Genomic DNA, 24,928 nt, shown 5'->3' on the forward strand with positions numbered 1-24,928 from the left:
TATATAACGGACAATTTTTAATGTGAACCGTCCATACAAAATGTTAACAAACTACATAAATCAATTCTGGCATTTAAACATGTGGATGGACTGTTAGTTGAATGAGCATAAATTCCTAGTATGGAGGTGTCCATTTTATGCATCGCATATGTAATACAAAGTAACCTCATGCTTGACTGCAATTTTTATATTTTTCTGCTGTTGCTGCTATAACTGCAACATACGATGTGTTACAAATGATCCCATTTTATCTCTGTATTCTCATTAAAACCACTTTGTATATTCCCATATTCCACATTTCTTGTTACACAAATAAATCTTATGACTCAATGTCAAGTGGGAATAAATTAATGTTCTTTCTTCACAAACCATGATATACGTGTAATGTCTGCTGGGCAGAACACAACCACGTCATTATGTACAGAGTGCATCAAATTCACTTTGTATATGAACCAGAAAAAATGAAGGAGGTGTCACTTTTTCTTAGTTCTGAGTAAATCAAAGTTTTATATACTGTGTCATAAAGAAACCAAGAAATGTGATGTATGAGTTTTGACTACAATAAGAATTACAATTTCCAACAGAAGAATATGTTTTTGAATTTTTTATGAAACAAATATTTTACAGGGGGCAGAATTGACAATTAACAAAAAATAAATAAAAAAATAACATCCATCAGTTACCCGTACTTCCTTTTTAAGCAACAATTTCTTCAAAACTTAATTCACAATTATTTTACTGTCTTGGGATTTGCAAAACATTTATAAAAAATAATAAAATTTGTAATGTATAAATACTGAAAACATTTAAAAAAACTATTACAAAGTCAAAGGACTTGCATTTTAATGATTGCATTAAACATTTCACATAGTGCCAAAGTTCCAACAGATAAATTTTAGATTTTCATGGTGGTGAGTCCAAAGATGGCTGTCTTCTGAGCTGTAGCGCCATTTAGTCTGGCAGAAGTTTACCAACGTTTCAGTGGTCACTGCTACCTCCATCATCAGGGTGATGATCTCATCACTACAACCCAGAAGTCAGCCATCTTCATGATTATCACATTGTTTGGCCTTAAATAAATAAATTTCAGATGCTCGATCACATCCTTCATTCCTATTTCCGGAACATTGCACAGACGTATACAATTTCACTTCTATGTTTGAAAAGACTGGTCTTTCCTTTTTACCGGAATGCCTCATATCCAAAATTTCAAAATCAAAATGATCTTGAAGTGTATGCTTATGAAGAATTTTAAATGGACAACTTTTCTATACTGGAGCCATTGTGTGTGTTCAATTCACTGGACAATGAGACTAATGTTTTCCCATTAGAGTTTCACTTTTCAAAGGGCAATATTGAATCTAATTTTTAAATAAGGTGATGCAATGATTTTATACTGCCTCTGTGGAATATAAATTATTTGTCTTCTGCCATGAGCTCTGCTCACCTGAAATCTAAATAATTTGGCAGAAATGAACAGCCAGAAACTAAAAACTTTTTATCAATGACTTGAGGTTCAATTTCATGCATAATGGACAAAGACATTTTAATACTTCATTATGACCAATACACATATCACCATACACTGTGATATTACCTTATCTGAAGCCTCTAACTTGCTGAGATTTATAAGATATAATGATTGCTTGAGAATCTTGAGTCTGTAGCTTCCTGCCAGACAGACGGAATAATTCACAAAATTATACACTCCTAAACCACAGCATAACAGATTCATCTTGCAGTAAGCATCAGACATGGTAGAAACTGAAAAGGGCAATATAATTTCTGCAAGTTAACTGAACACAAATATAGGATTTGAGACTTTTGCAGCGAGTACAATCAATAAAATCTTCTCGGGCAATCAGCCACGTCAACTGGTAACCGTAGTAAACCGACGACGTAAGTCCGTAAGTCACATCAGAACCCTGATGATGGGGACAGAGTTGGTTTCCGAAACGTCTGTTTACTATGGTAACCAGGTGACAAGGCTGATTGCCCGAGATTTTATTGAACACAAATAATTTTCTGGGTTGCTATAGCATTTTCCTTCTTCTTTCAAAGATGTGGATTTTTCTGGTGTACGTAAATGAAAAGACCATGTTCTCTTTCAATCACAGATTTTTCATCTTCAGTCATGCTACGATTATTAATTTGTTTTGTACATCATATTTCTTATACAGTATGCGGCTTTTCTATGACAACATATTGTGAACTGAATATAAATGACAAATTCTTTTTCAAACAGTTCTGTTCTCTCAAACTTCAACATAAAATGTACAAATTTTTCTTAAATTTCATGTACTTACTGTCTATTCCCATTGTAAGTTCCAATATAGTGGCTCGGGTGAGAGGAATAGGACTTGGTAGACTTGCAAACACTGATTACATCTTCATCACAATTTTTTCTTGATGAACAGCCATGTAAGCCTCTCAAACCTTCACTTGGATGCTTGTCTTGTATGTTTATAACACTCCCTAGACATCTGCCCATCACACATATTAAAGGTTTAAATAGAGTCATTTACAGACTTCAAAAGACTTTTCAGTTTCAAAAATACTTGCTGGAGCCATCTCTTAAACCTTTACTACCATCTGATGGCCTTCTCTGCTTAATAGCATGCTTCTGAATAAAACTAAACAAGAAGGTATTCTATTTGAAACTACCTATTGTCCAACAATTATTAAACAGAAGTTGCATCATCTTCTATAATGACAGTAAATATTATCAAAAAAGTTTGTTTCCAACCATATTATTAGAAATACCACCACAGATTTTACCTGAATTTGGAAATTTTTGCTGTATTTCTCAGAATTTGACAGTCTTTTACTACCTCTCTCCACTTCTGTCCTTCCATGTTCATCAGCACAACTTTCAGGTTCTTCTCCATGATTTGGAGCAAAATCTGGATCTAAATTTTAAACAGTCAATTAAATTTAGATATCGCTATCATCATTCCCTTTATGTACATTTTTCACTCAAATAATAACATGAATAATGTTTCCATGTTAAAAACTCATTCATCACCCTTATGAGCGAGCCAGCAAGCACCTCCGGAACATCAGTAAAGTTCAACCACGCTACACAGCACAACAACCCAGAAGACAGCCATCTTCAACTGTTAAATGTTTCACAATTAAAAGAATATTGCTACAAAACTTACTTTATACTAGATAAAATCCACTTGGAACTAAACTTGAACCAAAAACTGGCTTATCACCAACATGATTCTGAACAGGTGATTATTACTACTGAAGTATAATATTATGCTAACCATACCAATTACAGAATGGCTTATGTCTCAATCATACTAAATATAATTTATGTTCACAGAAAAGAAAAACACATGTAACTTAATATTTTATAAATTCTTTATGTACACCACTCTTTCTCACTAACGCATATGTAAATTCATCATATCCCTCTCTTAATATGAGTCATATTAAGAATAACACATTCTGTGGGAAAAAATAACATACCAACTCCATGAAGCAGTCTGTCTCAAGAAAACAGCAGTATGCTCAGCTAGTCAACACCTTTTACAGAACTCCAAGTCTTTACCATGTTCAGAAGAGCCCACCATCAGACCTTTTCCTAAGTCAGATGAATCCAGTTCACACCCACCAACCATTCACCTAAGATGTTTTAATATTATCATCCCATCCATGTCTAGGTCTTCTGAGTGTTCTTTTCCCTTCAGGGATTCCAACCAAAATGTCCATATTTCTTATCCCCCTCATGTGTGAAACATGTCCCACCCATCTCATCCTCCTCGATTTAATCACTCAACATTTGGTATGGAACTCTTCATTATGTAATTTTCTCCAGACTCCTTGTAAAAAAATATACACAAGATGAAATATTCACCACCTCTAAACAGTTACCTGTAACATTTTAATTTGGATAACTAAATTCAATTAGGTTGATTGAAATAAATATTGGACATTTCATATTAATCTGAAAACAGAGTTATTAATACCTGTAGAATATGAAACATTAATACTGATGTAACTACATTTAAGCATCAATTTTCACGGTGGTGAGTATAAAGACAGTAAAATTCTGGGTTGTTGCGCCATGCAGTCTGGTAGAAATTTACGGATGATGGAGGCAGCAAGGACCTCTGAAACATCGGTAAAGTCCTAACACATGCCGTTTCCCTTCATATTTTCCAGCTACGACTGAGTATACACTTCTCTCTTTCCTACATGCTCCACCCATCACAGACTTCTCACTTTCATCATCCTAATATATGACAAGAAGTAAAAATGAAGCCAAAACTTGTCTAATACTTAAGAATTCAGTCCACATCAAAAAGCAGAACACTTATTCATTAAAGAGGTCAGCTGGTTAATGCCGTTTAAGGAAATAATCACGATTTCCTCTAAGAAAACATAAATACACTGTAGGCAAAATGAATAGTTACCAATTCCTTAAGCAGGCTTTAAAAGGTTAAAGTTCAGTAAGACCTCTTTACACATTCACTCCCATATCAAGGTTTGGTAATTTAATTATACTGTGTCTGGACCATCATACCTGACATTAGTCAGACAGAAATGTGCTATGTGAAGACAAATGCACTCTAATCACATAATTTTTATATTCTGTTGCTAGAAGGTGCATGCACCTACCTTATGTAATTTCTTGAATACAGGAGATCATTTGCCATTCATTTCTTTACAGTGTGTTACTAAGAAACGTTAATGTAAGGCTAGTAAGACTACTAAAAATTGCTGGGTTGAGAGCTGAGCCAGGAAAAGGGTAACTGAGAAAGAACATGCTAATACAGTGTAAAAAATCACTCACATACTTATGATGTCACCTGCATCTCAAAAACTGACCTTCCTTCTTCTACTCTTAAATATTTACTCTAGCATGATTACAGGTTCTCATGGTGGTGAGTATGAAGACGACTGTCTTCGGGGTTATTGTATCAATGCAGTCTAAAGCGGCCCATCCATGTACGAGTCTGACTTGCGAGTCTGGCTCGACGAGCCTGACTCCTGAGCCGGGCTCGGATATATTTCACCACACATGCATAGCAGACTCCCGGCTTGTGACACCCCACCCACAAACGAGTTTGGCTCAATGGAATCCGAGCCGAACCGGACTCGCAAGCCAGACTCGTACGTGGATGGGCCGCTTTACAGAAGTTTCATAAGTTGCTGGTGCATACATCATCAGGGCAGGGATAGAAGCAATAAGGGCCTCTGAAATATTGGCAAACTTATACAAACTACATGGTGCAACATCCAAGAAGACAGCCATCTTCCTCCTCACACCACTTCAGAGCCTTGAATACCGTACATGAGTTAATGGAGCCAATGTGACATATGCGACCTGGTAGGCAAGTGATATCTTTGTTGCTTTCTACTGCTCACCTGCCCATAGTATAATTATTCACATATTTGTTTTAGTATTACTGAATATTTAATAACTTTCAGTGTTTCAAAATAATACCAGTAAAGTTTACATCAAATCAGAACAAGCACAAAGGTTTTCAGACTGCTAGTACTGTGGCACATGACTTCCCAGAAACACCCTCATGTCCCTTTGCTCCCCTTTCTCTTCCTCAGATGCATTACAAACCCGATGAACTTGAATTTTTCACTCAATATACAGTGGCCAGTATGCTATAAGAATTTGTCACAATATAGACAAAACGATTGAGCCACCAAGCACGTTCAGTACCACAGTACCAAGTGTGATTTGTACCAAGTCCGTCTTCGCTGGGATCCATAATCTTTCTACAAAAATTCCAGGATACTTCTTTCATCTTTCTAAATTCACTTCATAAACTTTACAACTTGGTAAATCCCACAAAACATCTGCAGTAACAATGACATAGCTGGTGCTGGTTGCTGCCAAAATCTGGAATGAACCTCAAAATATACATTAATCATCTGTGAGGTATCAGTTTTATATCAGGAATTTAAAAACCAAGCCACAAAATTATCCGAAGTACTGCACAGTAAACGTACATAAAATTCGTAAATGAAAGAAAGTGCACTTGCTATATTTACACAGCAGGCCAAATATTTTGCTTCTAAATCCTCTTACACTCTAAATTACTTTTAATTCATAGCCATTGTGCTACTGAACTTAAAACAGTTCAATACACACTGTGTGATACAATAATATCTACTTAATATCATGCCCATTACACTCTGTAAGATGACCATACATTATGAAACACCAGCCCTATATCACATAAAAGAAATACATACATTGTAGAAAACTTAATTACTGCTCTAAAATTGAACAGAAGCCTTAGAGTTCTTTTCTGGTTACTAAGTGACACACAATCAGTTCAAATTTTTATTTTAAATCCCAGGCTCATGGCTTTTGACTTGCAAAAATTAGTCTTTGTCACAAGTATTTATAAATTACTGCAATGAAGAAAAGAATTTGGAATGATTGGGACTTTTAACAGCTTCGTGTATTAGAATGTCCTTTGTTATCACAGTTCATCTTTCACCTCATGCAGTCGGCACTGGTTATGCCAAAACCGAAACTGTCAGTCTATAAAGAAATAAATATATAGCCAATATTATACAACTAGCTTCTACTCCGTTAGGCCCTCGTCTTTCTTGCCGCACCATGACCCTGGGAACACTGTACCACAGAAGCACCTTATGTCAAGCAATACAAAAAGACCACATTGCTGTATGGCACTTAGTCTGAGGGGTCCTCATACAACGGTGACTGAAATATGTGTCACGTTTTTCGTGGTGGTGGAGGAGGCGGAGGGGCAAAACTGGGGGGTGGTCCAATGTTGTAGCTATTGACCGACAACTTGCGTTCCTTCAGTGGGATATTCTCATATATCTGCTTTGGAACTTCGTCGGGTGGCCTGCAAAACAAAATGAAAAATGTTAGAAATCCCAATGGCAAAATTGTTCTTTATGTTCATTTATACTTGAGCCTGAGACAGACTTTTTCTTCTCCAAATTTTAGGTGTTAATATGGTATATAGTCTTCCTTGAGCAGCTCACGAAATCCCTGTATATAAGACCCAAAGGTTTAATCACCATGGTCAAATAAGCAATAGCTTGCCAACAAAGTCAGTTCAATCCAGTTCACAGTTACACAAATTTTAAGTGGGATTTTAATATTATCCTTCAACTTGTTTATGTATATCAAGGCACCTCTTCCCTAGAAGTTTACCAACAAATATTCCTCATTCACTTGTTTCCTCTCCATGTTACGTAATTTAATCACCCTAACAATATTACTATTTAACATTCTCCATTTTTTAAGTACATTCAAGTTGTCAGAGTGGTTTACTGACTGCTGTCATATTTGGTGGGCTGGTTCCTGATGTTTTAAATACAGTGAAACCTCAATGCATCGTTTTCGGCGGGGGTGGGAAATAAAAACGATGAATGCGGGAAAACGATAGATGCGGGAAAGCATTAAACATTTAAAAAAAAACAATGTTTCTCTTTCAAAGTTACTTCTTTTTACCAAAAAAGTCTTTAATGGACAACTGGTTTGTTGAAACTTTACGTTTTAGACCAAACAGAGCACTTTCCACCTTCAAAATGTTTTCTTCGTCACGTTCACTAATATTAAGCGCATAAAAGAACGACTTCACTTTCGCCAATGCAGCGTGCGCTTCGGCAAAACTCGGCAAAGCTTCGGGCTCGCATTCGTCGTCTTCCTCTTCCTCACCGCTCCAACCCCCTTTGCGGACAATAACAGGAAGAATGGAAATACTATTACTGCCGAACTCAACGAAACGTAGCTGTAGAAGACCCTGAACCGCTGGAAACGAGATGAACCAGAAGAATGAAAAGTGCCGCCAGCCTTTCCTTTGTACTTATAATAAAAGCATTTGTGAAGAAATTCACACTGCACATGCCATCTGGCATCGCTGGAACGAAATATGTGTGCACCCTAATTAAAATCGTAAAATTTCTGACAATGAGCACCGCCATTCACTCCAACTATCACCCCTGCACCGCTGACCCCTCATTCCAAAAGAATGTGCTGGTTGGGCGACATAACAGGTTACCGCTACTGTGTATTCCAAAAAACATTATGCGTCTTTCGGTATTAATTTATCTCTAAACCCAGCATTTTAAATTCTCAGAAACGATCATTGCGGGAAAATTGTGGGCCGGGACTAAGATTTTTGAACGATCGATGCGATAAAACGATAGTTCGAGGAACGATAGAAGCGGGAAAATGTAACATTATTTTATATGGGATGTATTCGGGACCGAACAAAACGGACGATGCATCCGGGAAAACGATAGTTCCGGGAACGATGGATAGAGGTTTCACTGTATCTCCAAAATATAAACAAAGCAGACTACAAAAAATAAAATACAAATACCACACTTATGCCAATATTAGTTGCATTCCAATTCCAAATCTGCAATCTTTAAAACTGGGTGCAGCTTATAAATCAGAATATTATTAAACTCTGCTAGTTCACAAACACATTCCTTGCTTACATTTCACAATCAGGAAGTAGACTATTTACGACAAGCTCGGAATACACATAATATCCTTATGCATTCTTTGCAGTGTGCCTTGTCCAACAGTTCCCAATTTGGTCACCAGTCCACAGCACCTCAATGTCTACGTCAAAACATTCCCCATCAGTCATTTTGTTATCACTGCTCACAGAATATTCACAATACATTTTTGAGGTCATGTAGAAGAGCACAACCAATATATCAAATTTAATCCAAATCTGTCCAGTGGTTCTCTAGTTAAATCAACTAGATAGACATGACCAGACCATAATGCATTGTTGCTATGCACCTTGTGCATAATAATATTAAAAATGCAAGGCTTTGGACCAGTATGACAGACTGCGCTGGACTGGCAGTCATAAAGTCATTACAACCAATATTTTCTAAACTTAAGAAATTTTTAAATTTTACTAGTACGTGATAGAAAATTTATTAATGTAAAAACCTTGAAGCAGCTTGCAAATGACATTTACTAATATTTATTACTGCCATCTTAAAATTCAAGTTCGGCATATATTTGGATAAATACAGTACATGCTTGAAAATAAAAATTATACTCATAAGTGATAAGAACAGATTTAAAATATTATACATTTATATTAATACCTAAAAGTAAATAATGTTATTTATTTTAAGAGTTATATATTCTAAAGAGCTTCTTACAATTTTAACTAAGGTAAACCTTGATTTGCACCGCTTCAGAATAACGCCGCTTTTGAAAGCAACAAGTAAAAAAGTGAAAAAATATATTTTACTATTATTTATAACGTTTTACAATGGTTCTTGTACTGATTCTTATACTAAATTGTAATTCTTACAACGCTGATTTTGAATAAAAATTATAAATACAGTCACCTCTGCACTCATTGCTAAGTAGTTGCGAGATAACCTCCTAAAAATCCGCCAACATTGTGCAAAGTCATGTGAGCATTGGTCTCATTTCATAGTGAGTTATTTGCGTTTAGCCTGATAAGGGAGTAAGGAAAAATGCGCTCAGTTCGCTTCTTCTTGACACATTGAATGTGCTGAAAACTGTGTGCTAAACGTGTTTGTGTTGTTGTTCGACCACTATTCTGCAGTAGCAACTGTTTTATATTTATAAATTGTAGAAGAGCCACCATGTCTGGTAAGAGAAGTGAATGTGTTGCTAAAAAGTTGCGTAGGTCTATTGCGTTAGAAGATAAGATGGCAGTAATTAGTAGAATAGAAGGTGGTGATACCTGTCGTAATGTGTGCAGAAGTATGAAGTTGCCTCCTTCCACTCTGACTACCATAATGAAAAATTCATATAAAATAAAACAGTCAATGCAACAGGCTATGAGAGTAAGTGCAACGCAAGTGAGTTATAGCAGAAGTAAACTTTTAGAAAGAATGGAGGAATTACTGTTGCTATGGGTGGACATGAATCGAAAAAACATTCCCTTGACTGAAATTGCTATCACGAATAAGGCGAAGTCAATTTTTGAGGAACTTAAGTCGTCAATGTTTGGGTGCCGGGACCGCATGTCATTGACTTCCCATTGATATACATTATAAATAGAGTTTCAATTTACGCCGGTTCGTCCAGAAACGCATTCCAGTGTAAATGAAGGTTTACCTGTATTGTACAAAAGTTTAATTAATCATGAGATGCAATCGGAGAACACTTAAAAGCAAGAAGGATTATTAATAAGCTGATTCCTTTATTCTAATGCATCAGGTATGAAACAGAGACTTAATAACTTCACAGATTCCAGAAACACAGTACTTCTGAGGCTCACGTGCGATGGAGGAAAGATGACAATAAAATTACTTGGAGCAAGCTTTACAGGAAAAACCAAGCATCACACCAGAGCATACTGCACTTCTTCTTCGTACTTGAAAGTAATGATTTGAAAACTGAGAACAGGGACCAGCTATCCTGACAGATTTCTCATGGTTTTCCTAGAAAAATACTGTGAAAGTGCCTTATAACCAGCTATGACTGCTCGCTGTATTTCCAAATCATCAGTCACAGAAAATCCTACAAATCAATGCCACACAATGTAGCATATGTATGTTGTTATACAAACAGGTAATAATTTAATTAATTTCGCCAGAAAAGCACAGTGGAACCAAAACGAGTGATTCTAAAGTGAGAGGGAAATGGTTTGTACTGGAGAACCGTACCTATGAATTAATTTGGATAAGTAATTAGATTAAGATGACAACCTTCTGGGATATTGTGCTGCTTAGTCTCATAGAAGTTGACCAATGACTCAGAGGGGCATACTGCCTACATAATTAGTACTAGACTACACAGCAAATTATCCCAGAACGATGTCATATTCATACTCAATGCCAAGAGAATCTGAAATCTCAAGCAGTAAACTTATTGTTCTTTAACATTTTCTACTGTGAAAGAGGGAACATGGAACATAAAATGATAAAACACTATCAGGTAGACCACATTCTCCAAGACAAACACTGAGTATGGGCACAGCAGTATTTTGAGAAGGCCACAAAAACTCACCTTTCCAAGATTAATTTTTATAAATGTTATGAGGTGCCATCCATTCAAAACACAGTTTATACAAGAGACACTTACAATCATTTTGATAATCACATGTCAGTTGCAAAAAACTGCTGGAATCTGGAATTTGTTATAAACGATGGAAACTTAATTTTTGACAATAAAATAACCATTTCCCTTGGCAGACTCACAAAAAATATTTTAACCAGCAACTGACCAATCTATGAACTTTTAAATAATACCTTTCCTGAAGAGCCACATTTGAATTTACGTTTAACAAAGTTACTTGGCTCTACTTATATAATAATTTTATTCACCGTCTTTACACAAGCTTATAGATTGTTAAAATCACATAAAATTATAACATTTCTTCATTTGATATTGTTACATTTTAAAATGACGACATGTTTCGATGTTCATCCCATTATCGTCAGGTCTGTCAATTAAAATTTAAAATCTGTTGCACTTGCTGCCCTGCGTATACTGATTTGTTCTACCCATTAGATTTTATTTGTTTAACCTTCAGGCTTCTTCCATTAAATTTGGAGGCTGCGTCTAGATGCCTTAAATCGGGTTGTGTGTGATGTGCGTGTCCGATATTACGGACTGCAACTGCAGTCTACCGTTCCGTAATATCGGACACGCACATCACACACAACCCGATTTAAGGCATCTAGACGCAGCCTCCAAATTTAATGGAAGAAGCCTGAAGGTTAAACAAATAAAATCTAATGGGTAGAACAAATCAGTATACGCAGGGCAGCAAGTGCAACAGATTTTAAATTTTAATTGACAGACCTGACGATGATGGGATGAACATCGAAACATGTCGTCATTTTAAAATGTAACAATATCAAATGAAGAAATGTTATAATTTTATGTGATTTTAACAATCTATAAGCTTGTGTAAAGACGGTGAATAAAATTATTATATTGAAGAACACAAGCATGACGCAAATTAAGATATAAATTGGCTCTACTTGTAAAACCACAACTAAATCAATGTTACATCAGGCAAGAAGTAAATAATCTGCCAAAACACAGACCCAGAAAAGAACATGTGTATAAATGGATGCTGCTTCCACTCTCACCTTGGGAGATGAGCATCAGATGAAGCTCTAGATGGACCACGCTTGTTATCACGAGTTCCTGCCGAGCTGGGCGTGTTGGGGAGAGACACGGTGGAGCGAGACAAGGTGAGAGTCAGTCCTCCCGCCCGTGCCGTGTCACTCACCCCTGGAACTGCAAGCACCTCACTTGAATAGCGGATGTTGGTGTATTCTCGCCCCAACTGCAGGCTCTTCTGAATCAGACAGAAATGCACCTTAACACACTACTTCAGAGAAATCACAAGATGCAACAAACTAGTTCAATATTGTATAAAGTGAAGCTTTCGTGGAGACTGAAGTTGGTGAAAGACTCTTGGGTTACAAGCAAAATCAGGTGGCTGAATGGTGAATAAACCATATCTTCTGCCAACTTTTTGAGAGCAATCTCTACTCTCATCCTCAGGACTGCTGTGTAACAAATCTGGTCCTTTGTAGCATGCTCGCCAATGGGAACTCCCTGCACTGAGGATATGAGTAGAGATTGCTCTCGAAACATTGGCAAAAGATATGGTTTATTCACCATTCAGCCACCTGACGCGGCTCGTAACCCGAGAGTCTTTCATCAAATCTAGTTCAATATTATTTATCAACCATGCTGTTCTAATTACCTGGTAAATTTTATAACTTACAACAATTTATATACCTTGAAGCCTTTGTATTTACCTTCTACTTTGTCAATCTTGTATTTCTTTTGAGATGGTCCTACTATATTAACTGAAAGACTCAATAGAACTGGGCCTCCCTTAACCCGTCGACGTGGTAGTTTAAATACCCCGCATATACTGCTGTCGTGCTGTTCCTGCGGTAGTATTTTTTAAATGCCCGTTTAAATTTTGCTGTAAAATACTCTTTTTTTCATAACTTTTGAACTATATGAGATATAATTATGAATTTTTCACTGAAATCCTCTTAAAAGATGGTTTTATAATCTTGCCTTATAAGATGAGATGTGTGAGCAGTGGAAGCAAGTCGATTAGAAGTTTAGTTTCAGAAAAAAACGGAGTGTACAACAGCCGGTTCTTTGAATAGTAAGATCTAAGTGTAGGCTTTTGCACAATGCCCATCAACATAAATAGAGCCAAAAGAACGTAAATTTCGTCCACTAACATCTTGCCACTTCCTAATCCTAGAGCGAAATGTGAGAGGATTGGCACTTTTTGATATTTCTTGCTGAGCATATCTGTTGGTTTGATCAGCAATGTGCTGCACAAGTGCTATATCGAAAATATTTTCGAATGAACTCACGACATCTATTTCAGCAGTGTCGAACTGGGGACCACATACATTACAGAATGCTTCTCGTGAAGCAGGAAATGAGTCTATATTTTCCCACAAAAACTTGTTGGAAACCACACCTGCATGTACGATGTCGTCCTGTCGACCACCACTACCATTATCACAATCACTATCGCTAAACACGACAGTTCCCGGTGTCACAAACTGTGTATAATCAATGTCAAATACACTATCATCGTCCGAACTATATTCACTTATACTATCATCTTCTAAAACTTCATTTAAAACTTGTATTTCTTCAAGCTCCGTCAAGGGCCGACTTGTCGAAGAGAAAGCCATTGTAAACTACCAGGTCAGGCGTTTATTTTTAGACTCTCCCTTGCAGGTCATTGGAATGTAACCCTGTTGCCACATGTATACACATAGAGCTTTATTTCCACAACAGGCGAGAACAAACTTCATCGCGTTGGCATTATTTATTCCATACTTATGGGCGTTTTAAATTAGGCTTTGAGGCTCGCGTGTGTATACGTAAAACCACAAGAACTTTAATTTAAATGCCCGCGTGTGTACACGTAAAACCACGTCTGAGGGTTAAAAATATGATAGTTATACACCTAATAAAGTAATTCCCTTTGTTTATGGGATTTGCTGGTTCACCACTATATTCACAAGTATCACTACCCTGAGCCAGTTCAATCCAATTCACACTTTCATGCATTTCTCACTTCCTCATGTATACTAAATATGTGCTTTAATCAGCATTAAGAATACATATTTAAGTATTTTTCAAAATTATATACATTCTCACTAAATTAAGGCTTTTCCATATTTGGGTGTATACCCTTTTGACCATGACACTCATGATAGATTTACCTCTACATCCACAATGTGTATAGATCTTGTAACCTTTTGTAGATATCATGCGGATATCCTTTCTGGGTGCAAACAGACAACTATATACCATTTAACCTCAACCTGCTGGAAGACGTATCCTTGTACCATGAAATGTGTTTGTAGTTGGCCACTGATAATTTACATTTTATTTGGAGATTCTAAGTTAAAAACTGTAACAAACAGACTACAAAATGACTTCATTATTCTCTCTGAACCTGAAAGCATTTAAATGTCAAATGTGAACTTAATCTGGCTCTGAGGTTGGCTGAGCACATTTAAAGTTCTATATCATAAAAGTTAATGAATAAAGTAGCCTACCTCCATGATGTAGACCCTACACAGTCTTCTAATTCCCATCAATATAACATAACACATGCATGTACTATAAGGATGATGTGACAGATGAAACAGATCCCACAAACACATAAATAGTGTTGGTAATAGTATATTAGCTTGCAAAGATGGCTGTCTGCTGGGCTGTTAAACCATGTACTCAGGAACACGTTTACTGATGTTCCAGAGTACCTTGATGTATCCATCAATGGGGCTGTCTTGATGATGGCGGTAGCAAAAACATCTCTGAACATCGGCAACATTCTACCAGACTACTGGGCTCCAGCACCGAACAGCAGCCATCTTCCTACTCACTGCTCTAGTAAAGTAAAGTGTCTCGCTACACGCCTATGTAAGTGCTTGGGGGGAGTGGAGGTATAGCTCATACTCTTTCTTGACCTCGGAACCAGATGGGGGTGAGTGGTCAGCATCACGCCCCGGCCGTGATTTACTCCTAGGAAAGGACCCCGGTACCCATTGGACAGGAGGCTGGGTGGGCCCCATAGCCGGTCTGGACGCAGAGGCTAGAGGAAAAATCTTCTGCTCCCATCGGGGATCAAACCCGTCGCCCGGCCCGTAGCTCGTCACTATACTGACTGAGCTATCCCGGCTCATTATTCACTGCTCTAAGAACCTCAAATTTCACAGTACATTAGCTTGCATTTCACTGTTCTGATCTCACCTGTTCAGCCTGCATCCTCTGTGACACAGTCTGAATATAGTGTTGCACAGCCAAGTAAACAAACTTGTATTGCGCTTCTGTCTGGACCATACCAGAGCGCTGCGACCGAACCATCTGTATCGTACGCTGAATGTCAATCTCACAGTCAAGGCCCTGCCGTTTAATTTGGTCCAGGATCATGTCGATCACGATGAAGGTGCCTGTGCGGCCAATACCAGCCGAGCAGTGCACTAGCACCGGACCAGCATTTGCAACAGACTCCTGTCGTGCATTCACATCATGCAGAAAGTTCAGTACACAACCAGGATCTGATGGCACACCATGATCTGGCCAAGCCTGGAACAATATTACACACATAAACATTTACATATGTGAAGCTTCCTGTATTCAATAAATAATTCTCTAGAATCTTGTATGAATCATATAAGTAATTTTATATCTTAGGAAGACTTCTGGTTCTCATAGAAAGTATGAATATGGCTGTCTTTTGGGTCGTTGTTGCACTGTGTGTAATCTTATAGACATTCACTAATGTTTCAGAGATGCTTGCTGTCTACATCAGCACCACTGAAATGTTAGTAAATTTTCACCCTAATGATGGAATCAGCAAGCACTTCAAATTGTTGGTAAACATTTATCGGACTACATGGTGCAACAACACAGAAGATGATCACCTTCAATATTATATCTTAATTCGTCATACAACAGCAGATAATTTTTAATTTCAATGGTGATATTGTTTATATTAGTATTTAAAATATTCTTAAAAAATAAGAAAGTAATAATATTGTTATAACTTATATAAATAATCCACTGGAAAAATTATCCAAATGTAAAACAGTGATTCAGAAGCTATGTATGTAAATTCTACTTTCAACAGAAAGAAAAACAAACAAATACCACTGCTACACTGAATATTCAATGTATTACTGGAACACTATTACATTGCAGTTACAAAGTTATTTACATGATCTAGAGATTTAAAATATTTTTCCTTGTACTTTAATCAACATTCAGCATGTGAAAAATTATTCATAATAAAACTAGTATGAGATTTACATTTTATTTACTGCAGTTTGTGACAAAAAAAAAAGAAGGTTAAAAGTATAATTACATGTGACAAATACGATTCAAAATTAAATTCTCCCTACATTTCCTACTGTATACCCTCATGATTAAGTTGCACTCAGATCCATTCAGTGGTTTCAGAAATGAAACATTTATGTATAAGCAGTCATTCATTCATTCATAAATTAGCAATTTCTGCGAAGACATAATAAAATGAAATGATTATAAAGAAGGCCTTAAAACAATAAACATTTCACAGTTTACCACTAATGGACATCTAACCTAATGATTTTGTAATGTGTTTAAGATGAATGGCAATACTTCTTCATCTACCATGAATAATTTAGAAATAATTTTTAAACTATGGATTCATTAAATAATTTTCAGAACTCCTTAGATAGGAGATCAGTCCACTGCAAGGCCTCTACCCATACAAAACATAATACAAAGAAATATGGACACAATAAATGAATTGTTTTAGCAATACATTTTGAAATCTAGAAAACCAGAACAAACTTATTCTTCTTATCCATTATTCTCTGATGATCAAACATCAATGAGAAATCTCAAGTCAAATAAACTAATAACCTTTAAATCTATACAAACAAAAATCACCTTCAGATACAAAAGCGTTTAATATAAAAATTTTATTAATTAGGTGTAGTAAACATTTAAAATCTTATATGATCAAGTTCGAGCCAACATGTATAAAAATATATTGGTTTTATAACAATAATAGTTATGAAAATAAATGTCAGTAACCTTCATGAAAGAAACCACCACACCAAAAAGAACACAGTTTTCTGAAAAAGCACAAAAAAATAATTTGACCAGAGTATGTTCAGTTACCTGGAAGTGGTAATGGTACACCTTTCTCTCCTCTTCGCCTGCTCCTTCTCTTGACACGAGGAATTCCCGTAGTGTATAGTCGGCTGTAGAAGATTCTGACAAGTTGCGCACTTTTATTTTGCCGTACTCCTTCCCTTGGCATTCCTCAGGCCAGTAGCGCACACACTTGTTCTGCCAGCAGTGAGAATGATAAATTCATCAAACTAAGACATTTGTACCATACACTGCACCTCACTGAACATTGCAATGTGGGTATACCTAGTCAGATTTCAGATGGCAAGAATGAAGACGAGTCTTCTGGATTGTTGTGCCATGTAATATGGTAAAATTTTACCGACATTTCAGGGGTGCTTGCCGACTTGACCACGCAGCCAGGACACTAATCTGGCTCCGGCCAGTTCCCTCATTTCCTCTCTCACAGATCACCTTCAGTATTCTCCCCTGTAACTTTCCTTTCCTTATCATTTATCCTATATTCTTCCCTTTTCCTTCTTTCTAACCTTGAGACTGCCCCTCCACCTTCGTTCATTCCCTTATCTCCAATAATATCCCCATTGGTCCCTGAGAAGCCCCAATGAATGTCATTTCCTTTTCCCTCTCTTTTCTAATTATACGTGTCTTTCCCCTCTTTTGACCAGACTGGGGTCAGCCCTTCTCCCATTAGCTGTCTTTCCCTCATCCTATTCCTCACTAGTATATCCAAGGTTCTTCCTTGTCCAGCTGGTTCCCAATCTCAAAGTGATTCCTCATGCACAGTTTACTCATCACTCTGATAACGGAGGCAGCAAGAACCTCTGAAACTTCAGTAAACATCTACTACACTATATGTTGCAATAACCCAGAAGACCCTTGCTCAAGTCTTCAGCAAGTGTTTTGTTACATGCAGCACTGTTAAAAAAACTATGACAGATGAGAAATGGTTCTACTGCCATCCTTAAGTTTTCATTACCATGATAACAGCTAAAGGTCACGCAAATAGTCATGGCACCTAAATGCGCGATGTGTAAGACAAGAGAGAGGAGTTGAGTAGTAGTAGGGGTAGCACAGCCTCAGTTGCGGTGACGCACCAATCTAAACACAGTTAGAGCTACGAACCAACTGAAGCTGACACCCCTCTAGCGCGTGCTTCAGACAGGTCCATCTCATACGACCAAAATCAGTCCTTTGCGCAAGTGCCAGCACTTATCGCGCGACCAATAATTACTGTTTTCAGAAGTCAGAACTGGAAGATTTGATGCTTTCGAAGTGACTAAATGCAAATCATACCTTGCCTCGCTCAATCTCCTTGGTCGTCATGACAATGACACGAGTGTTCTCCTGCCAGACCATGTCCCAGAAGTCTGACATTGTGGAGGGCAGGCAACCTTGTGTTGCAATGTAGTACTTGGGGTGGCCATCCAGGAACAGTTCCTCCTCTGGCTGTAACAGGAAACAGACAGCTGCTCTGTGGAGACAGGCCGTGGATAAAACTGCCACTCAACAAACAACCGGGTGACCAGTCACGGTACACACAGTTTCCTGTATGGAGGTAGTCATAGCTGACATAACTGTTGTGTACGTTACCTTAATGTAATTTGCATTGATGTACTCTGCACCCAGAACATGTGGATCCACATCTTTCAGCTTTACCCGAGTATGATCAACTGAAACACATACATAATGGAATTTAAACTTCCTGAGTATGATGAACTGATACAAATATATAAAATGGAATTTAAAGTTCCCAAACATAATCAAATGAAACAAATACACAATGGACTATTAACTTACCAAGAATGATCAAATGAAACAAACACGTAACAGAATTTACTTCCCAAAAATGATAAAATAAACCAAATACATAATGGAATTTAAACTTTCTGAGTATGATCAACTGAAACAAATACATAATGGAACTTCAAAGGAAACTACATGTTTAACTTTGCTGTACAACAACTTCTTTGTGTTCTGTCAAACATAAGACTAGAAGAGAGAGAGGGTAAGAATAAAAGATAAAGAATTACAGGATAATTCAGAAACCAATATGTTTGGATCGTTTTGATATAATAAAAAGTACAAAATTAATAAACAGGTTCGAGGAATAAAAATACAAGGAAATGGACCATTGGGATAAATTGCTGTTTGAAACAAATAACAAAAAATTTTAACTGGACATTTTCTGCAGTCAACCTATGTAATGTGGGCATACCTTTCAATTTTGATATAAATGAGTCTGCTACATTAATCGTCATAAGAAATATAATTCATTAATGGAGAATATGAAAGTGGGTAATACAGACTTTACATGCCACATGACAACTCACATGGCAGAATGTTCTTGTATCGATTCTTGTTCCTGTTCTCTGTCTTCTGCCCCTCCTTCCTGGAGAACAGGTGTTTGCATTCCTGCTGCTGTAGTGACTCAAATTCTTCCCAGAATCCTGCCTTTCCTGTCAACTGTCCATTCTCTTTCTGGAAAATCAAAGACACCCCGTTTCAAGTCATAGGATTTTCAATAGCTGCAACACATTGTTCTACATTGTAAAATTAATTTTATGTATATTAATATAACAGCATCTGAATAACATAATTTAACAACATCTAAATAACAGCCAAACTGTTCTTCCCTAAGACAAATTCTGTAAATTTAACCATGATTGAATTATATAACATGAGTACAGTTTTATTTAACTGCAAGACACATTTTGTAAAAACATAATTTTAAAAAGTAATTATAAAATATAGAAACAAGTTTGACCCTATGATTCTGTAATTTTTAACATATTAGAATGTTCCAAATTCTTTAAGAATGTAATGAAATTATTTAGCATAAAAAAATCTATATAATAGGACCGGAAATGGAAGACTCCGTAATAATGTGAAATATAAATGTTCTTGATGAAGGAGTGTTGCAATAAACATAACCATTATTTTCTCGACAGTGTCCACTGTCATTAAACCCTGTTCCAAAACTGGTGTTTCAGAAATTTCTTCAGTCTATATTATCATGCATTAGGTGAGGAAATTTCTTACTTAGGTGGGACTGTTGGATACATTAGTCTTGATCCCCCAACAGCCCATAATAATGTTTCATCTCGTATAACATACCTGCAGCTCCTTGACGCGGCTATCAATACCGCTAGCACTGATGCGCGTGGCATTGAACGGCTGCTTCAGATGGACGACAGTTCCACTTGTTTCCACCATTGGGTTCTTCTTGTAATGTTCAATAAGTTCGCTCAAACTGTCAAATCTCTCCCCTCCACCGACATCATAAAAGTTATCCTGCATAATGAAAAGACAATGCAATATAGCGCAGTTATTCTCTTATACCAATGTTTGTGTGCCACGGTGGTCTAGCAGTTAGAATGCTGGCCTTGTAATCCTGGGGTCTCGGGTTCGATTCCCGGCAGAGCCCGAATTTATAACTTGTGTTGGGTAAGGCCGTGGTCTAGGCAACACGGAGTTTTCCTCCAGGGGCTTCCCCGGTTTCTCCGTGGCATCCCAACAATTACTCCATTCACACAAAGAAGAAGGCAATGGCAAACCACTTCTGAATCATCTGCCAAGAACATATATGAACAGGTCCCAGTGTGAGAAAAGGATGGAAGGATCCTGTTCATATGGACCTGTCGTCAGACAGAACACTAAATATAAATAAATACCAATGTTCCGTCAAGGGACAAAAATGTAAGGAAGGTACTTTGTTTGACAATGATTTCTGAATTCTATACACTATACAGCACTGAATATGTGCACAAGTATGAATGCCATTGGCAATGGTGTAAAAGGAATATTGCCTGTTGTAAGGTAACACCACAGCACTATATTTGACAGCCTGATGAAAAACATAACCATCTCAGTAATGGTAGCTGATGTCTCAAACCCAGGAATTATTAGATATAAAGTAGAAGCAGCCTATATAAATGACAAGAATTGCTGTATAACATTCATATTGAACTTCATATATCAATTAAACTGTTGTTCCTTGGCTCTACAACCCATTTGTGGGTTTTCGCCGCCTCCTATTCAGAGGTTTCCTAGTCTTTGATGTGTGCGTTTGTGAGTACTGAGTGACCAGCTCACTGACTCTGCACAATTTCTACTCAATCCTTAACTGCTAGAGCAATCAGGAGAGACTTGTGTGAGAAACGGCCACTGAATTTTGCTTACGAAATATCATGTATCATCCTCGTAAGGTTCTTTTACATGCCGTAAATCTATGACATGGGACCGACGGCTTTACTTCCCCTCGGAAGGAAGTCATGCTATGGATTTTTATCACCCTTAAAAAACCATCGACCTCGGTCGGGTTTGAACCCACGAACCTTGGGTCCAGTGGTGAGCACGCTAGCCACTGACTAGTCCACCGAGGGCGACATATCAATTACACTAGTAAGGCTAATCAGAACTAAATTTCCATATAAATAAGAACCTGCTTGTTGCATTTCTCACTCAGAATGACATAAAACAGAGACATGCTTTATTATAATTGCTTTCCAACTATGTTCCATAATACACCATGAGGAAAACATATCACTATATCAGCTACTGGACTATCCCCATAAGGTTAATTTATTCAGAGAAAACACAGAAATCATAAAATTATGAAAACTTCTATTCTAGTAAGGACGTTGGCCTAGAAGTAAATGCTCAGAAAACTAAGCAGTACACGCCTCTAAAATTCCAGTAAACATGGACCACACTACATGGTTCAACCAAACCAGAAGACAGTTACGTTTATGCTCACCATGAGAACCAGAACTCTCATAAAGATCAGATTAATTACATTTGCAGAATGCTTGCTACAGCAGAAAGTTTTTTCACCAAATACAATAAAAGTATAAAATTTGTAAGAAAACATGAAGAGAAAAGACCATAGGGAAGGATATAATTACAAAATATTGTTAAAGAAACTGGGTGTGAATGTGTGGACCAGATTAAACTGGCTCATAACAGCATCCACTGGTGAGCACTTGTGAACAAGATAATAAACCTTCAAGTTCCATGTAAGTGTGACTAGCTGAGCAACCACCAATGCCTCAAGGACTCTGCTCCATGGAATTAATTAACGTAGTAAATTTTGTCTCAAATACTTTTTTAACAATGTGAATGATTTTACAGGCTCACTACTAAGAGAAACAACAAATTTTAAAGCTCAGATAGATGAGACAAACCAGTAGGTCAGAGATGATGGATTAAATATCACAGAACATTTAAAAACATAAAATTTGTTACACTGAAATATTATCAACGTTCTCAGAAATTTCTGGCCAGATAAGAAATTTTTAAACAGTATATAACAATTTGCTTCTTTTTTGATCTCACACAGACACTCCCACTAATGAATGTAAAAAAAGTGCAGTTCTGTGGTACCAACTTTAAATTTACCTTTACTAGTCACTACCCATATTTCACAGCCATTCTTTTTTATTTTAAATGTAAAGGGCACAAATATAACATGTAATGGTGATATAACTACCTGACAGCGTATCATGACATGAGTGACTCGGTCATCTGTCCGAACTGATAGTACGTAGTCTCCAGGCTTGCTTTGTGATTCTCGAACCAGGAAACTTCCATTCTTTCCCTTTTCTAATATCAACTTCTCTGCCTCCTTGCCTGAAAGGTGGCCATGGAACCACCTGTAAATAAACAACAACTAATAAACACAGTGCAGAATAACCAAAACCTATGTCGGATTTGAGGTTTTCACGGCAGTGAGTCTGAAGATGGCTGTCTTCTGGATTTGCTGTGCCATGTAGTACGGTAGAACTTTACAGGCATTTCCAGAGGTCCTTGCTGCCTCCACGACCATTGTGGCATGTTCCTGAGACGTTTCGATATACCTCAATTTCAGTGAAATAGCATCAACCCATAAAACAGAACTCAACACACCATAACAACATTACAGTATCCTTTAAAACACACATATTTGATATCACTTCTCAGTTGATAAAACTCAAAAAGGAAACCGAGAAGAATGTACAAGAGCAAATAGACATGGTCCAAGTGATGTGGTACTCTTACATACAAATACAACCTGTTAATAAGGAAATTTTTTACTAATTGTTTCAGTATATCTGCAAAGCAATTCCAAATATCCAAGGAAAATCACAACCCTTACAAATGTCATCTAACCTCGTAACTATTAGTTAAAAATACACAAGCTAATATTTAACCATTTATCATCAATAAGATATCCATGCAGTACACATCTTGTCATCTTTAAAACTTACACTGCAATTTAATGTGATTTCCTTGGCATAATTTCATCACAGAATATGTTAAATTCTCTTAAAACTGCTAGACAAATCAACACATGAGCGCGCAAGGCACAAATATTTTATTCAACAAATGGGGTGGGGCAGATCCATCTCATCTGACAGGTTCTAGTAAATACCCACAGTTTTCTGCAATTGCCAAAGTTTTCATTTTAAACAATGACATTCTAAAACTACAAATTGGGGAAATATTCTTCTATGATGACGATGCAGCCACCGCCATCTGGGAATGACAGATACACATGAAAATGTTACTGGCATACAATGACTAACGACCATCTAGCATAGAGAAAATTTGTACCAGAAGCTGGAGTCAACAACAGACTGTAGTCCTTGAGAAGAACATGAAAATGTTTCTTAAACAGAATCTTGAGTAGGAAGGAGGAAACAAAAGATTATGAAGTAAAAAGTGTTACTAGTGCCGTCAAACAAGCCACCTACAGACTCAGAAGCCACAGTCCACATAATGTTTTGGATGTAACACCACAAAATTCAGAGCTAATAACTTTGTTCCCACTGTAAATCTGGAGAGAAACCAAGCAAATTTCTTACTGTGCCATAATGCCAATATAAACTGCTAATGAGAACAATTCTCCCATGAAGACTCACTTGAAGAGAACGGCGGCTGTTCGCAGGTCATGTAGAGCAGTGGAGATGATGATTCGTGCTGCTGGTAGAGCCAACACAGAAGGTACATCCACTGCACACACTGTTGTCGAACGACTGAATGGCATTTAAAAGAAATTAAACTGTGACACTGATGAAGATGCTGCCCCTGTCTCGACCACAAACTACCAAACCATGTCTCTCTCAATCAAGATGAGCAACTACAAACAGAGGATCCACAGTTACAGACAACTCCGCCCTGACTGTTCAAAGAGACACAAGTGAAACATTAAAAATTATTCTGAAGCAGAATTTCTCAGCCTTTAAACTCCTTTCCTTATTATGAGAGCAGCAGTCCTGCCAAATATAGCGTCAGAACACTGACTTTATATTCTAAGAAATTTCACAGAAACATATAAAATCCTAAACACAAAAAAGTTGCATTTTTAAAAGAAGCAATCTGTTGAAAAAATACGTATAGTACGCGAGAGTTAAGGAAGTCCCTGTGACGTCACGTGCTACACTACTGGAAGACCGATAAATGTCGTGCTTATTCTAATTTGATGCAAGCTTTACTGGTAATACTTTATAACACCTGAATTTATTTAGTAGTAAGAAATAACAAAACAAACAAATTAATAATGATACTACGGACAGTGTAGCAGCGGAAATCAATAAAGACGCGTGAGAAATATCTTTGTACTAAAGACCGATGTTCTCCACTCAGTAATATGGAGTTACGCATGCGCACAACACCAGTTGCTAACCAGGCTGCCTACGTCACAAGTATCTGGTACCTTTCTCACGGTTTTTATTTCAGATAATGTGAACTGTGACTGAGAAACGCTGTTCTAAAACACAGTACCATTTTCAGAAACCACACTGATGTCTGCCTTTACACCACTTCATC

At 37.2% G+C, this 24,928-nt stretch overlaps 1 protein-coding gene across 4 annotated transcripts in view; it reads right to left on the reverse strand.

Moving 5' to 3' along the window:
* Positions 1-2,100: 2,100 nt before the first annotated feature.
* LOC110838312 (tyrosine-protein phosphatase non-receptor type 11) overlaps positions 2,101-24,928 on the reverse strand; it is a 78,874-nt gene continuing 56,046 nt past the window's right edge. For 2 of the 4 annotated variants that reach the window (XM_087345863.1, XM_087345865.1), the window contains 9 exons: positions 22,611-22,773; positions 20,237-20,413; positions 19,453-19,600; positions 18,713-18,792; positions 18,416-18,568; positions 17,150-17,320; positions 15,233-15,568; positions 12,067-12,278; positions 2,101-6,851 (listed from right to left, as the gene is read on the reverse strand). In XM_087345863.1, the coding sequence (XP_087201989.1) occupies positions 6,716-6,851; positions 12,067-12,278; positions 15,233-15,568; positions 17,150-17,320; positions 18,416-18,568; positions 18,713-18,792; positions 19,453-19,600; positions 20,237-20,413; positions 22,611-22,773 (1,576 nt within the window). In that variant the 3' untranslated portion in view covers positions 2,101-6,715. Of the gene's footprint in view, positions 6,852-12,066; positions 12,279-15,232; positions 15,569-17,149; positions 17,321-18,415; positions 18,569-18,712; positions 18,793-19,452; positions 19,601-20,236; positions 20,414-22,610; positions 22,774-24,021; positions 24,240-24,928 lie in introns of all 4 variants that reach the window. The other 2 variants (XM_087345866.1, XM_087345864.1) reach the window with 2 other exon arrangements.

This window comes from Zootermopsis nevadensis, unplaced genomic scaffold (assembly GCF_977971745.1).
Source record: "Zootermopsis nevadensis isolate Lab colony 2312 unplaced genomic scaffold, Znev_1.0 Znev_ptg000009l, whole genome shotgun sequence".
Classification (NCBI taxonomy): domain Eukaryota; kingdom Metazoa; phylum Arthropoda; class Insecta; order Blattodea; family Termopsidae; genus Zootermopsis; species Zootermopsis nevadensis.